Source organism: Lampetra fluviatilis, chromosome 9 (assembly GCF_964198595.1).
Source record: "Lampetra fluviatilis chromosome 9, kcLamFluv1.1, whole genome shotgun sequence".
Classification (NCBI taxonomy): domain Eukaryota; kingdom Metazoa; phylum Chordata; class Hyperoartia; order Petromyzontiformes; family Petromyzontidae; genus Lampetra; species Lampetra fluviatilis.
Window position 1 is genome coordinate 6,751,368 of NC_136283.1, and position 15,420 is coordinate 6,766,787.

At 41.2% G+C, this 15,420-nt stretch overlaps 2 protein-coding genes across 3 annotated transcripts; one reads left to right on the plus strand and one right to left on the minus strand.

Annotated features, from left to right (window-relative positions):
• Positions 1-653: 653 nt before the first annotated feature.
• On the minus strand, positions 654-5,527 carry LOC144934170 (uncharacterized). The gene is made up of 7 exons (XM_078859716.1): positions 5,503-5,527; positions 5,332-5,411; positions 5,102-5,228; positions 4,854-4,884; positions 3,687-3,736; positions 2,839-2,868; positions 654-2,424 (listed from the first exon to the last, which is right to left on the minus strand). The coding sequence occupies exons 1-7, from the start codon at positions 5,503-5,505 to the stop codon at positions 2,302-2,304; spliced, it is 444 nt and encodes a 147-aa protein (XP_078715842.1). The 5' UTR covers positions 5,506-5,527; the 3' UTR covers positions 654-2,301.
• A 4,174-nt stretch (positions 5,528-9,701) lies between these two features.
• ANKRD39 (ankyrin repeat domain 39) lies at positions 9,702-15,323 on the plus strand. 2 transcript variants are annotated; one of them, XM_078859714.1, is made up of 5 exons: positions 9,702-9,771; positions 10,706-10,831; positions 12,542-12,645; positions 13,705-13,908; positions 14,357-15,323. In XM_078859714.1, the coding sequence occupies exons 2-5, from the start codon at positions 10,735-10,737 to the stop codon at positions 14,501-14,503; spliced, it is 552 nt and encodes a 183-aa protein (XP_078715840.1). In that variant the 5' UTR covers positions 9,702-9,771; positions 10,706-10,734; the 3' UTR covers positions 14,504-15,323. The 2 variants fall into 2 exon arrangements, with proteins under 2 accessions (XP_078715840.1, XP_078715841.1); XM_078859715.1 differs by lacking the exon at positions 9,702-9,771 and adding an exon at positions 9,915-9,963.
• Positions 15,324-15,420: the final 97 nt, after the last annotated feature.

Sequence of the window (15,420 nt, forward strand, 5' to 3'; positions counted from 1 at the left end):
CTTTTCCCCAACAAATCTTTTGTGGTTTCAGGCAAATTTAGTTTTCTTAGCTTTCCATACCCACTTTCAAAATATTGTACAGTACTGGGAATGACTATCCGAGTTAATTCATTATTTTAATTGGTGGCATCTCTTTGATACATTTTCTATAGCCATTTGAATTTGTGTGCTTAAGAGTTCGCCTATATTCGGTTACCTGCTGGTCTACATTTTGATGTTAACTATCGTGGTTGTGCCCCGTCTTTCGGATATGTTGCAGTGCAAATGAAAACGCAACATTACATATGTAGTGGGTTAAATTCAGGCGCACACTGGAACTTTGGAGGCAACACTATTAGCTAAACACAACGGGTAACTCTGAATATTAACAGGATAACGACATAGGCTGGTAACCACCGTTCCTAACTTGGCTAACACACGGTGATACTACATTACTGGACCCGAGACCAAGGATCGTAGATGGTGGCTTCATCCCAGACCTGACACAGCAGAACAGCGTCCACACCCCGCTTATAACTACTCTGGCGTGGCCGGCTCCGCCCCAGGCCACGCCCCCCTTCCCGATCCTTCGGGAAGGCCCGAGCCCCCAACCACGTGACCCCCCTGGGGCCCCTGGTACCCCTTTATCCGGTCACGTGTCCTGTTGGGTTCACGGTAAGTGTCACGGCCCGACACGACCCCCGTGACACCTGCCTACAGCCCCCAACCGAGCCAATACAGTAGTGTCGTTCTACTACACTACGTACGAACTGAAACAAATGTAAGCTTATTTAAGAACTGAAAAGAAAGCAATGTGGCTTGAAGTCATGCAATATATAAATAGTTGGCAAACACACATATAAATAAATAAAAATACCTTAATCTGTATGTCTCAAAAATGAACGTATAATGCTGAAAGTTGGTACATATGTAGCTTTTCAGACATAAACAGGGAAAATCCGGATTTTTTATTTTAAGACTCCCAAATCTCGATTTTAAGTGACCCATAAACGTGTGTGCGTGTCATTTAGAAACCGTTCAAAATAAAAAAGAATTGCGGTTTTTTTTCCCTTTGATAAACAGCAAATAAAATGAAAGGAAGAACCATTTTTCTATTTTAAGTTTTTGAATTATTTCGGATTAAGGTGGGGTTGAACCAAAAAACACGCATTTTATGATGTTCAAATCTGAATTTGAAAATAGTAAAAGATAGGAGCTTCCCCTCATAGATTATTAAGTTAATTATTTTTTGTTCTTTCTAATAAAAAAAGCGTAATCTTTAAATTGAGCAGTTTCCGATGGGTAGTCTTTAAAAATAAGTTAAATCAAGTCGTCAACAATTTGTGTTGTTAGTGTCTGATCGTCGATAAAAAAAATGTTATCAGGTTATTATATTTACTGACATTATTTCTTGGTGAATCCACATAAAAAATATCCTGGTATCAATTTCGCTTGTATTTTCCTTATGATTACAACATAAAGCACTATTCTATGGCTGAATAAAGTAATATATTAAGTAATTATGTATATATTTATAACATCGTCAACTATTCAAGTATTTTACTATATATTAAGTAAAGTATACAGTCCTGTAGGTTAAAAGCACATTTCAATGATATCTTGACGTTTCACGAGCTGGTAAAATATAAAAAAGCATTCGTTTAACATGTTCTGTAAATGTTAGCCAAGATGTAAATTCAAATAATTTTACAACGGATTTATAATTGGCATGACATGAATTTCACAGTGTATATTTTATGGAAGGATCATTGTCTTTTACACAGCTTTGGTCACAATTCATGAACACCCCCTAATATTACATGCGTTTGATATTTCTCAGCATTACCTCTGCATAATGGTTAGGTTTTAAAAAGTGAATCTCTAGCATCGTGTATGATTGACCTTGAAGCATTGACCTGGAAATAATTTAATATATATTTAAGCATAAATTACTGTACATTTCATACTAAATTAATTACTCTATTTGAAAAATGGCTTTCTGAATATATAGATGCTTAGGCAGTGTTGTAGCCATACTCAAGGAGTACAGAAAGACCAGGAAATATCCTTATTTGAGATAACGATTCTGTAACACGTGATTTTGAATTTTTCAAACCTCATAAATCATGATGTTAAAAGGTTAATCTGCTAGTTTTGTAATGTTTATATGAACGCTTTCCCACCTAGCCTATTAATAACCTAAGCCTACGACCTGCCTAATTAAAACCATGATGACACTTGAGATTACAGGACATCACAGGGGCAAAAAAGCAAACGGCCATACCAAGGATATAATTGACGGAGATTGTCAGGCAATAAGATTTAGTGGAAACTGCATTCAATGGTATGCAGTGTATCGTAAACAATGAAGAGTGCTGCTTTTTTAAAGCCGAGAGCATTCATCTTTAGGTATTCCTCTTGGAAAAACTCTTCTCTTGGATTTCCCTGCAATACAGAGAGGGATTTGTTGCATGTGGTTTTTACCACTTCATTATTTATTCAACATTCAGATTCCTAGATTACAATATCAAATACCATTCATCAAAGTAAAAATTTTCATCAGCTTTTATATTCCTGAACAATGATAAAACGTGTCAAAAGGGTGTTTGGGTGATTCCAGAAATACATTAATTGCATGTTAGCCACATTTTCTGTTCTTTTAATCACACATATTTAAAGCTGCTGTTATGCTCCACATGTTCACAACTGTTTTACTATTACTGTAATTACCATATATAAAATAAGGAACTATAAAACTATCATAGTCGTAGCATGTAATCCATATGAAATAGGCTTTACAATAAATTGTTATATCGCTGTTTGTTTTTTACTTTAAAACAGCACTGTGATATATCTTACCACATATCCAGTTTCCTGAATTGGTGGTGTCTTTGATCATGCAAAGAGAAGACAAATAATTTCAATTTTACAATACAACATACATAAACCATATACTTAAAAAAAGTGGGCAAAGTGACAATCTAAACTACCGTCAATTTAACATGTAGGCTTTCGCAACCAATATTCATAACACAGGTTTTTGGGTTAGATCGCGTACGTATAAATGTGTCGTAACCCTCCACCACCCGACCCAGCCAGTAAGGTTTGTCACGCAAACAACGCGCCAATTAGTTACTACTTCAGCCCACCGGTGTGCTGGAGAGTAAATCCACAACATTTACAATTTGAGTACGACGTTTCGCTGGTAATTACATCCAGCATCATCGGGAGATTTGCCAGAATTTGTGAAGCAATCCACCTGCTTCCGGTCTTAAATAGAGCAAGATCTTAAATATCCTCCAATGCACTATTTTCATGAATGTAAGCAATCACACCAATACGCCACATTAAAGTAATGTCAAAGTTATTTCCTGCTTCAATGCTCATTGAAGCGGTGCTCACCTCCTGTTTATTACCCTGAGCCAGTGGAGGAGATTCCATGATCCTTTGGCAGGGGCGAGTCTACCCATAACACAACCACTGTTGACTTCTCCACAAGTGGTATGTATTTTATAAACCCCAGAGTGATGATGGGCTGAGTCAACCCCAAATCAGGATTTGAACTTGCGAGTTTCCAACTGTGAGCTGCTCACTCTACCACTGAGCCAACTGGCTGGTTGACCACATTAAAATAATGTTACTTTAAAACTGTTACCATGTGTCCGGGTTAAATGTTTTGGTTTATATGGGTGCTTCCCTTATGATACCTTATTCATGGGTGCTTGTGCAGGATTTATCTTCTCCTGCCAGATCTTGCCTGCAGGCAAAAGCCACAGGGTGTAAAAAAAACAGTCTTGCTTGGTATTATGCACAGTATAGGAAAACTCTTATGGGGCCATCCATTTAATACGTACGCATGGAGGGGGGAGGGGGGGTTAACCCAAATGCGTATGCTTGCGTATAGGGGGTCTACTGACAATGTACGTATGTATAGGAAACGAGGGAGGGGGGGTGAAGCCTCGATAATAATTTGTCTACATTGGCCTTCAAATGAGCCACAGTTCAGTTTCTTCAGCTGTGAGACAAGTACTACCGGGAGAAGTGGGACTGTGGGAGAGGTGTCACTTGTGTGCCACCGTGCCCCTCACTGCGAGCTATCACGCAGCTCAGCAAAATAAGTGGCCAAGGTACGCAACTTAATTATTTAATGCAGCCGGCGTGGACTATCTGTTTGCTTAAACACGTTAATATTATTAATCCTTGATCGTTTCTACGTGGATTAAATATCGGCCAAATATCGGCCATTGTATAGGATTCTGGGGGGGGGGGGGGGGCAATGCGTCAAGCGTATGTACGCAGGTGGGGGGGGGGGGTGTAAAAAGTACGCGTGTGTACAGGGAGGGGTCAAGTTTTGACAGATTTTTGCGTCCCTACTAAATGGATGGCCCCTATCCGTGGTGGGGGGGGGGGAGAACAATGTCACAAATCATATTATCCGTGGTGTGAATTTACTCCACTCAACTGCGAGTAAAATGTTTGTGTAATTGCAGAAAATTGGAGGAATTTGCGTCGCCAATGCTCTTATCCACAAAAATAGTGGATAATTGGGGCTATGGTGTATTTCCCCAAATGCATGCACCATGCTGGCGAGGTTATTGAAGGTGCCCACCCAAGAATAATGGAGATATCACCTTCCACTGTGATCAAGTATTGGTCTGGGATTGCTGGGTTAGAAAAAAGCAATACCCTAACCAATATGCCACTGCTTCCGAACAATGTATGTAGACAGTGCAAACTGAGGAATGGAAACATCAAAATATGAAAATAGCGATTCAGTGCCAGAAACTCGTGTATCAGGAACAATGAATGGATTACAGTAATGTAATTAAGTTGTAATTCAGATATTAGTGTAATCTGCAGTCTTGTGAACTTACGAAGGTTATCTGTTGATATCTTGGTTGGTTTCTGTTAAAAAAAAAAACATTCACCGCTTTTCATTCAATATGGTTGGAAAAGGTGTTGGTAATTACTGTATTGGAATGTATGTTGTATTGTTAAAACTGTAAATTATAGCTTTTGTTTTGAAACGGATGTTCTACTACATTAAAATTACATAGTTCTCACATCGTATCTGCTGTGTATAAAGTGTTAATCTGATAGCTCTTATTAAAATGCAATTTACCGCATATTTCCTGTGTTCAAGGTACACCTTGGCCATCTTCATAACAGCATGCTGCTGACGCCAAGGGACATCTGTAGCTACGTAGTGCCAAGCCAAGACCTGTTCAAGTGCTTCCTTCTTCTGATTCCTGATGCAACACACAAGCAACAATTATAACATACTCCTGTCAATGCACTGAATGTTTGCTGTTGTAATGAATATTATGAGAAAATGGGGTTTTGGCCATTTACCTCGTGTACGCAATGGGGAGAAGATTTTCAGCTGATTTCAACAGGTTGTTCAGACAAGGCAGGTGACATCGGCGACTATCCTGTGTAGAACATACAATTGATTACAGAAAACTAGGCAGCGATAGGTAGAACAGATCAGATGAATGTGTATATATATTGCAACATACGTACCATGTATAATGTATTCTTTAATACAGCACTTATCTGTGAAGATCACAATTAAAACAAATTTTAGAAACAAAACTGCAATTGTAATCACCAGCAAAACGTCACACTCAATTTTACATGTTGTGAATTGCCCTCCAGCACATCGGTGTGCTGAAGTACTGCAGTAACAAATTGGCACGTTCTGTTCACGTGACAATCTTTACTAATTGGATGTGTCGGGTGGAGGTGGATGAACGACACATTTACATAAATGAATCACTCGCTTTGAGATGCACTTCTGCGGCCGTCTGGAACGTTCTTCCGATATTAGTAAGCCACGGCAGCTATAGAACTTTTAAACCTAGATTGAAAACTAATTTCTTTAGAGCTGCTTATTGTTTAGTTTGTTGTCTTTCACATCACCTCCGATTATCACGGTTGACTACGTACCGTGCGAAAGAAGTTGAATATACAGGTAGTCCCCGACTTACGATGAAGATGCGTTACGACGACCCCATCGTAAGTCGAAATTATCGTAAGTCGAAGATGGCCTAGCCTACCCAGGTGTCTTAAAGAATGGTGATAATTTAGCAAAACAGAGCAATTTACAGTACAGTACTGTATATCCTGTATGTATGTAATTATGAATTACAATACTGTATTGCACAGTAACATGTAAAGTAAAAAACAAGGTAAATTCTTAGCCTACCTATACGAACTGCAATTTCATAGAAAGTTTTTTCAGGAAACAATCCTATCTGCATAATCTGCTATAAAAAAAAAACTTTTAACATGCATTGAACGTATGTATCGTATCGTGATAACCCTAAATGAAATCGCTAAAGCTACGTATCAAACATGCATTGAATGTATCGTAACGTATCATATTATACTGTACTCTGATTTAAAGTTTTCGTGACTGCGGGGATTCATCGTCTTGGTTCTTTCGGTAAAGTCACGTAGAAGGGAAGTAATACAATAATACAAATAAAACATAATAAAATTATTCTCACGACGTTTCGGCCACAACGCAAGCAGCCGTCCTCAGGTGAAAACCTGAGGACAGCTGCTTGCGTTGTGGCCGAAACGTCGTGAGAATAATTTTATTATGTTTTATTTGTATTATTGTATTACTTCCCTTCTACGTGACTTTACCGAAAGAACCAAGAAGATATACTGTACTCGCCAAGATTCTGTCCGTCGTCTGCATATTTGAATGATGTTAGGTTGTTGGTGGCAATTTTTCGTATCGCTATCGCCATCGTAAGATCGAAATATCGTAAGTCGGACCATCGTAAGTCGGGGACTACCTGTACACACATTTAGTAAAAACTAAATCTAACAACATAATTGTATCGGTGAGTCCCAGGACAATTCCAAGGGAGTCTGAACTCTTCACCAGTGAAGCCTCAGTGGCAGACAGAGACAAGAGGACATGGGAGTAGATTCTGGAGATAGCATGAGGTCAGGGGTTATAACAAACGGGGTTTGAACGATAACGAAAACATAGAGCAGCAGAGGTGATAACCAGGGAAAGTTTTTTGTGAGTATTGGCAACACCACTGATCGGCACAGCCTCGTTCACCATGACATAGGCACAGCCCAATTTAATAACGCCGAACATGTCTTTCACTTCCACAAGATATTCAGTTCTAGATAATTAAATGGGGGTCACAAGACATCTGGACTACCCTGTAAATCGAGGAAATGTTTCTGATTTATTGGCACAGCTATTTAATCAGTCATTATCAATCAACTGCTTCAAGTTCAAGTTCATGTATTAGGTATAGCCCTGTGAGCCATTCGCTTGATGAAGGCCTCGCCTTTGCCACATCACGATGTTGCGATGTTAAGAATCCACCTGTGTTGAATCTTTTTCTCTTCTAACACCGGCTATTTACCATTTAAAAGTTTGGTGAGTACTCTACAGCACGTGTATGATGCGTTCGATGATGATGGCAAACAATCTTGCATAGCTCTCAAACCATACGGTTTACCCTGTATTCGCGTAGTTTTCAGGTCCATACAGCCCACAACCGCTTAAATACCGGCAAAAATAATGTTTTTGTTTATTTGTTTGTGTTTCTCCCTTATGATGGGACTTTATAAAATGAACGTTGAGATGTATAAGGGGCACGGGGTGACCAATAAGGTCTGAATTGGTCTGTAAGGTAGGCTGACAGGTATGAGCTTGATATCTTTACACATTGCTTTCCCGATGCTTCACATTTTTGCAATATTAAAGAAATTACGCAGCTATCGGAGGAATGACAAGCATGGAACGCGAATGTTGTTAGAGCGCTGTTTTTAGTTCAGGCCGGTTCCTGATTGCGCCATGCTGAACTTACCAACACATTCAATTTCTCTTTTTAACACATCAAACAACGCCCCCCACGGGAAAACTTAAAGAGATACTTTTCGACAACGTGTATGCAACAAAACCACAAACAGTGAATACTTGTCATTATCTTTAAAGAAGACATTTTACTATTAAAAAACACACGACTTACCGTACGCAGTCTTGACGTGCCTTTTTAAAACTAAAATGTACTGTACACTTCCTCTTTCGTTACGTGCAGGGGGCCCGGCAAGTACAACATTAACAATAAGCATCCAGTTTATTTGTTTAAAAACAACTTAAAAATACCAAGAGCCGCGAATGCATGTGATTGTATACGAGACGGTGAGATCCATAATAAAATTAACGTCGCCAACCAGCGCACAAAATAACCGCAGATTTGGCCGACTTCCGCAAATGTTCATTCTGCCTCGGGGTAGTTTCTCACAAGTTGACGTACACACTCAAAAAAAGAGCGCTTTTATTTGAATGTGGACAGACATGACTTTGTCCTTAGGTTATTCATCACCACCACCATCATCGTCGTCGTCGTGCATGACGGTGGAAAATTATATTTGGACAATTTTGCTTAATTGCATTTGATTTTGGCACGGGCAAACCCCATTTGGCAATACATGCTCAGTTTTGAATGGATACCTGGTTATAGAAACTTGTTCACAGAAAATAAAACATGAACGCAACTATCTTAAAGCAACTGTATTTGTAATGAATAGGCTCAGATGTGTTGATTGGTGGCCGAGTGAATAACCCATCTGGCAAATTAGCAGAATTTGTATCACGGATCTGACTGTTGGTGGGAATATTGGAAGGCAAAACCAGTCGAAAATTGTCTTGCTGAAACAGATGGCCCTGGAAAAATATTGGTCGTTCCTTTATTTTAATGTGGAGTGGTCGTTTCTTTATTAATCTTGCATTGACTGAGCGAATGACGTTTCCTCGGCCGGTGCAGCTGTGTGTTCTCTTGCTCGTAAGACCTTTGTCGATATTTTGATTGAACGTTTTCGTAAAAAAAATGCTCCAGTCCAAAGTGCCATAACGAATCAGCGTTCTATGGGGTCGCATGTAATAGTGGGGTCCCGCAGTGGCGAGATGTTAACTTCCTCGCCTGGGTTCGGTCCCAAACTCTGACCCCGGTATATTTGGATTTTGCACGTCTCTCCCCGTGGTGTCGTGTTTTTTTTCTTCCCTTTGGGTCCTCCGGTTTTTCCCTTCACATTTATAAACATAAGTTGAGTCGTACTTATTTGGCTGCTATACATTTCCACGCGATAAGCCACTTCGTTGAGCTATCATTTGTGGCCAGGTGGCATCTGAAAAAGAGCTGCACACATCTCAGTGCGCTTTTACCTGGTAAATTAAGTATTTTAGTTTTAGTTCACGGCTGCTCTCGTCAAGTGGGTCCACTTTGAATGAAACTTTCGCGTAAAGGTTCGTTGTAAATTGTGAGTGGGCCATACCTGGTAAAATTAAAATACATTTGTTGAGAGTGAATCGTGTTGAGGGCCACCCACTCTGGCCCGAGTCTGACACCTCTCGGATTAAAGGGGCTCCGTGTCGCGTGCAAGTTTGGCACCACGTGAAACGCGATTTCGTGTTAGAGTGCAGTGGCCCTCGTCGCGCGCCGTCCGATACGGAGTCGATTTTATATTAATCTAAATAAAAGGAATCGACCTTATAAACGATAGATACAAATTAAATAAAAGCAAACTTGAACGTTTAACGTTCACAACAAACAGACCTAAAATATACCGATTGTATTCAAACACGATAGATTGTTAAATTTGTTATAACTTTTATTTGGGGTGGGGGGAATCGAAAATAAATGTTTTTAGTATCGATGAACAGGAATCGATTCCACGACCCTCTCGTCTCGTCTCGATACCACCAATGTTGTGATCCCCGACGGATCGAAAGTGCGTCCGCGAAGTTACAGCGTGAGTACTGTGCAGAAACGCCGCTCGCATTGCCTCTAGTTCCATACCTGTCAACCCCTTATCAGTGCCTGACCCTATTACAGACCAAGTCAGACCTCATTGGTCACCCCGTGCCCTGATAAGACGTTGCTCTGGATGGACTGACTCGGTCAAAGGAACGTGGAATGTGCCACCCCCGAGTGTCTGCCCCGTGTAAGGACCCTTTCCCCCCCTCGTCACACGGCGTCACAAAAAGTCAGACCCCCCCCCCCCTCAAATATGACGTCACAAAGCTCTACCCCCCCCCCCCCCCCAATAAAATAAAACATGCTTCAAATCGCTTTAAACTATTGTCATTCTAGTGCGTATTTAATGTGGCGCTGCACTCGGATGTTGTAGGAGAAAACATTTATTAAAATGTCTATTTAATTAAGTAGAACGTGTTGTCTGTATTTATTTAAAGTTGCGCATTTTGATGTGACGTCACATTTCTCAAACCCCCCCTCTCGTCACACATCGTCACAAATGTCTGACCCCCCCCTAGGTGCGTGACGTCATTTATGGACGGCCCCTAATGCTGATCGCAATATATATTTGTAATATATAACTTTTATCAACCCACTGGTGGATTTCGCCTCCCCATGCCTTGCGGGTCGTGGGGCGCGGTTTATCTGACCATACTTCACCACGCTGTCCCGTTATTAACTGTATTGGCTCGGTCAGGTACAACAGGTAAAAAACAAACAAAAAGAAACTAAGTTGCATACAACCCTTTGCACGTTACAATGCATTCGAAGAGTTGCAGAACCACTGCAGGAAACTGCACGCTTAGCTTCCCCCTTCAGATCAAGTTCAAGTTCATTTATTAGGTATAGCCTTGTGAGCCATTCGGCTCTTGAATCATGAACACTTTCCAGATGATGAATAACCATGAACACTTTTGTTCACTCTTTAGCCCCCTTCTGGCAGTGGAGTTGAACTATCATGTCTGGCCACCAGTGCCCCCACGCTTCCTGCTGTCATCTGGACCCTGCTCCGACCGGCGTGCACCAGACCCTGGATGAGATGGACTTTGAGCGCGGTAAGATTGAGCGGTGGGGCCGTGATCGGCGCACCACGCTGTAAACCCTAGTCACCTTGGGTTCGATTCCTGGCCACAGCTCACATCAGTGGCGAGCGATATGTGAAACGTTCCCGGGTCTCCTCCTCCTCCCCCCCCCCTTATTTAACCCGCAATGACCAGCATGGTGAAGTATGATCAAACAACCCCAGTGAATGACACGACATAGGGTGATCTTCAACAGTGGATTGGCAAAAGGCTGTAAAGGTCCCATTCATCATATGCAAGCTTAAAACTCCATGAGTGTTTCTTTAATAGGCATGTCATGATACATATGTAGTGGGTCCAACGGAGTCGCAGACGTTCCTTTCAGAGGCCACACATTTATTTGTAACACTGTAACACAAAGGGGTAACTGCCCCTTTACCAGATACAGCCTAGGGTGGTGACCACCCAGCTAACTACACTATACAGAGGAGTTACAGCTACGGAGGGTCGGACCCTCTCACTCGGGTCCGCGCCACGTGTTTGCCTCGTAGGACGTAGAGCTTCCAGCTTGAGACGTGGAGCTTCCAGCTTGTAGAATGCAGCGACCCTGGTCTCTCTCAGGGACCCGCCTTATATCCCCCCACGGGTCGGGGCTGCTCCGCCCTTGGCCCCGCCCCCTTCTGGAGCCTTCCAGCTCCCTCTCGATTCCTCTCGAGAGCTCTCGCCAGACACGTGATCACCCCCTAGCCCCCCCACCTGGGGGCCTCTCTGTGGACACTCCGGATCATGTGTCTGCGGGGTCAACCAGAGTGCCATGGCCCGGGGCAACCCTGCCCCTGGGCCCGCACCACACGCTATGCGTGGTGGCCGCGCTATCCCAGCGCACACCAAGCCCTGCTAGGGCTGGTACTACACCCGCCCACGGGGTGTATACGATGATAGTGCATCCATCGCGTGCCGTGGCCCTCTCAGGCCGGCACCATACAGTGACATCCCCGATGTCACTACACATACTTTAATTGATTAAATTATTGATTATGCCTGCGATATGTGTCAGATTATGGTTTTTCACTATCTATTATGTGTCATTTGTATGTACTGTATGTAATGGGTTCATGAGACCTCTGCTTCCACGAGCAGCACTACATTTACAATGTCAAAAAATTTATATTCATCAATTGTGACTCCGAAGCGTGAACATTAATTGATTCGTAAGGCACGTACATTTTTGCAAGTTGACCGTCAAATCATACCTGATCACACACAGCTCTATTAGCATTGACTTCATGAACTCAAATTCACGATCCACTCTCAAATTCTGTGTTGCTAGTGTTCCATCTTCGATGAGATTCTTTATGCTAACTTCTCATCTCACTTTACTCCTCCTGACAAACTCTTTACTCCAGTAAGCAAGGCTTTTATCGAAGCCCCCAGTCAACCTTCGCTGAGTTGGGAAGGTGCTCTTTCGTCTGTTGTCCCCTTTCTCCTGCTACCCATGCTGTCATCTCCCTGCCCCTGTTGCAGTTTGAGGTAATTTGTGTCCTACACCTATGACTGTCTCTCATTCTATGAAACTAATCATCCCAAGGAAGCACATGACCGACTGTTTTGCGCAGCATCTTGAGGTTTGCTGTTGTATTTAGACACCATATCCATCTAAATTATGTGTAACCCAAATGTCTGCAGAAGCTGTGTTTCTGTGGAAGAATGATATAATAATTTGTCGAAACTGGCTGCATGCAGGAATCTGGTCAGCAGCCGGTGAAGGGGACCTCAATAGAGTGGTGTCTCAACTGAATAAGGGGACTGATCCAAACAAGACTGATGCTTCTGGCTACACTGGACTAGTAAGCATTTTTTTATTTGCTTGTTACGAATACTGCCATATGTAAACATATATTGGAATATATTTCTAGAGGCTCGTATGTATTAACACTTGAGTAAAATTACTAGAAATTAAATTAGAGTTTCTAAATATATAAATGGCTATTTGTGGCCAATTGTTGTAATAGTAACAATATATTTCGATTTAAAGCTTTCGTGACTGCAGGGATTCATCTTCTTGGTTCTTTCGGTAAAGTCACGTAGAATGGAAATAAAATAACTAAAAGAAAACATAATTAAATCATTCTCACGACGTTTTGGCCGAAACGTCGTGAGAATTATTAAATGTTTTATTTTTATTATTTTATTATTTCCATTCTACGTGACTTTACCGAAAGAACCAAGAAGAGTAACAATATAATTCAGTCGTTTAATTTTTACAAATGCAACTGTAAAACAATTATATTTTTTACGTGCTTACATTTTATTAACAGTGGTACCTTCAATCCAAATATGAGATGATATATTGTAATGCTAATTTGCATTTTTTTAAAGTGAGTAGGCCAAATTGGCTGTTTGGTTCAGGAGAGCACAGTTGGAACTCTTGCACGATTATTGCTTGGTCTGCTTTTAAAACAATGTGAAGAAGAAAGGTTGCAAAGAGGATAGGTGTAACCCTGCAATTTCTTGCTCAGATCACCATACCTGTCAACCCCTTATCAGTGCCTTACTTATTACAGACCAATTCAGACCTTATTGGTCACGCCGTGCCCTTATAAATCTCAACATTCATCCTACAAAGTCCCATCACAAGGGAGAAACACAGACAAAAAATGTGTTTGCCCGTATTGAAACGGCTGTACGGCGTATGGACCTGAAAACTAAATTTCCCTGTACAAGAATACGGGTTAAACCATATGGGTTGACTGGTATGGATCACTGCTGGCAAAAGGGCCTCTACTAGAGGAAGCTCTCGAGAGCCCCTCGTAACAGGTGCGTTTGACCTACTCGTCTATGCTGGCCAGATGTATGATCTGCTGGTAAACAACGTTAATACAAGAGTCCTCTATTGTGTGTGGCAGCACTACGCCAGCCGGAATGGGCATGAGGCAGTCTGCCGGGCGCTGCTGTCCCATGGGGCACTCGTGAACGCGCAGACGCCGGGGGGAGCCACTGCACTGAGCCGAGCGGCGTACTGTGGCCACGCTACCATTGTGTCCCTTTTGTTCAAGCACGGAGCTGACTGCGGACTTCGTGACAGCGATGGAATGACTGCGCTTCACAAAGTAAGCCTGTCGTTTCTGCTAAGTATTTGAACAGTTGCAACAGGTTTTTTTTTATCTTCGCAATAATATTTAGCATTCGATTTTATTTCAAATTTATACTATTTTTTAGTGATGTTTATGATTGTTTTACTTAAATCTAAGAAGATAAAGCAATGGCCAAATAACATTTTAAATTGTGAATTCTCTGTTGGCCTTTTGAGATTGTTTGGTATGTCATTTTAATATTTATAATATACGTCACAAAGTTCTGCAAGTCACACAGTTATAGTTAAATTATTAGCAGAAGTATTTTTTTTTAATTCACTCACTCTGTAGAAACTTACTTAATTATGCCAGGTGTTGTGTAGCATTAAGGAGGTGCTTTCTGTGCAATGCCCATTTTATACTTTTTTAAAATAAAATGTATACTAGCAATATGAACATCTCAAACTAAAATCTGATTTTGCAGGTGGCCGAGGGAGGGCATTTATCAGTCTGTAAATTGCTAGTCCAACAGCAGCCTGATTTGAAGGACATTGTTGACAACAAGTGTAGGAAGGCCTGCGATCTATTGAAAGAAGATTCTGAACTCAAGGCCCTTCTTTCTACAGGTTGAATTGATTTGGTATTGAAGATAGGCACATTTATATAAGTATATAATAACATGGACCATTTTTCTGACATTGGATATTAATATATGAAAAATGCTTTAGAAATGCATATAAGTGACATGGTGATTTTGACTAAAACAATTTGGCAATTGTCATGTTTCATCATTGAAGAGACCTGCATTTATTTAGTAAAGGCAAGTGTTTGACCTTTATTCCAAAATTAGAGGACAGCACACCAATCTAGAATAGGTCAAGAAAGAAGGAACCAGGCCTGGGAGATGAATGGACTCTGCTGCATTCTAAGAATCTCCTGGACAGCCCACCAGACAAATAAGCCAATCCTCGATTAAACAGGCAACCAAAGTGTATTTCGTGAGTAGATTAAGGAGATGGTGTTTCTGGGACACGTCCTGTGGAAACCCTGGAGACTGCCCGGAGAAGATGATTGTTCAAGGCTCAGCCCCCAAGAAAGTGAGGCCGACCAGAAGAACGTGGATTGATGATGCAATTGCTTTGGACAGGGCTCAGTATGGGAAAACTCGCAAGAACTGCTGAACACAGAGCCCTGTGACGTAGTAGAGTCCATCTCACGGCCAACCCTTGGGTCAAGGAAGACCAGAAAATGGAACTCTGGTCCCACAGACGTGTGATGTAGAATAAAAAAAAGTATAACAATTTATAGAATCAAATTTTTTAATCAATGTAAAACGAGCACTTTCATAGGCTTTAAAACACACAATTTTTTGTTTACATTTGGTTAAAAAGCTTATTTAAACTATATAACAAGTAGCATTTCAAAGTATAAAATTGTATTTCATGTCATTAAATCATCTGTTACTTGGTTCCCTGACGAAGTGAACTTGACCGTAAGAGATTTGTTTCAAATAAACAATAGAGTTTAAACATGCCACCTCTAATCTCA

What these genes read in the sequence shown, in the direction of transcription:
- LOC144934170 (XM_078859716.1), bottom strand. An exon ending in GATATCAACAGATAACCTTC is followed by an intron (nt 3,737 to 4,853) that starts GTAAGTTCACAA and finishes TTTTGCCTGCAG; the next exon opens with GCAAGATCTGGCAGGAGAAG. An exon ending in TTCAGGAAACTGGATATGTG is followed by an intron (nt 2,425 to 2,838) that starts GTAAGATATATC and finishes TCTGTATTGCAG; the next exon opens with GGAAATCCAAGAGAAGAGTT.
- ANKRD39 (XM_078859714.1), top strand. Translation starts at nt 10,735, where the DNA reads ATGTCTGGCCACCAGTGCCCCCACGCTTCCTGCTGTCATCTGGACCCT. An exon ending in TGAGATGGACTTTGAGCGCG is followed by an intron (nt 10,832 to 12,541) that starts GTAAGATTGAGC and finishes GGCTGCATGCAG; the next exon opens with GAATCTGGTCAGCAGCCGGT. An exon ending in CTTCTGGCTACACTGGACTA is followed by an intron (nt 12,646 to 13,704) that starts GTAAGCATTTTT and finishes TGTGTGTGGCAG; the next exon opens with CACTACGCCAGCCGGAATGG.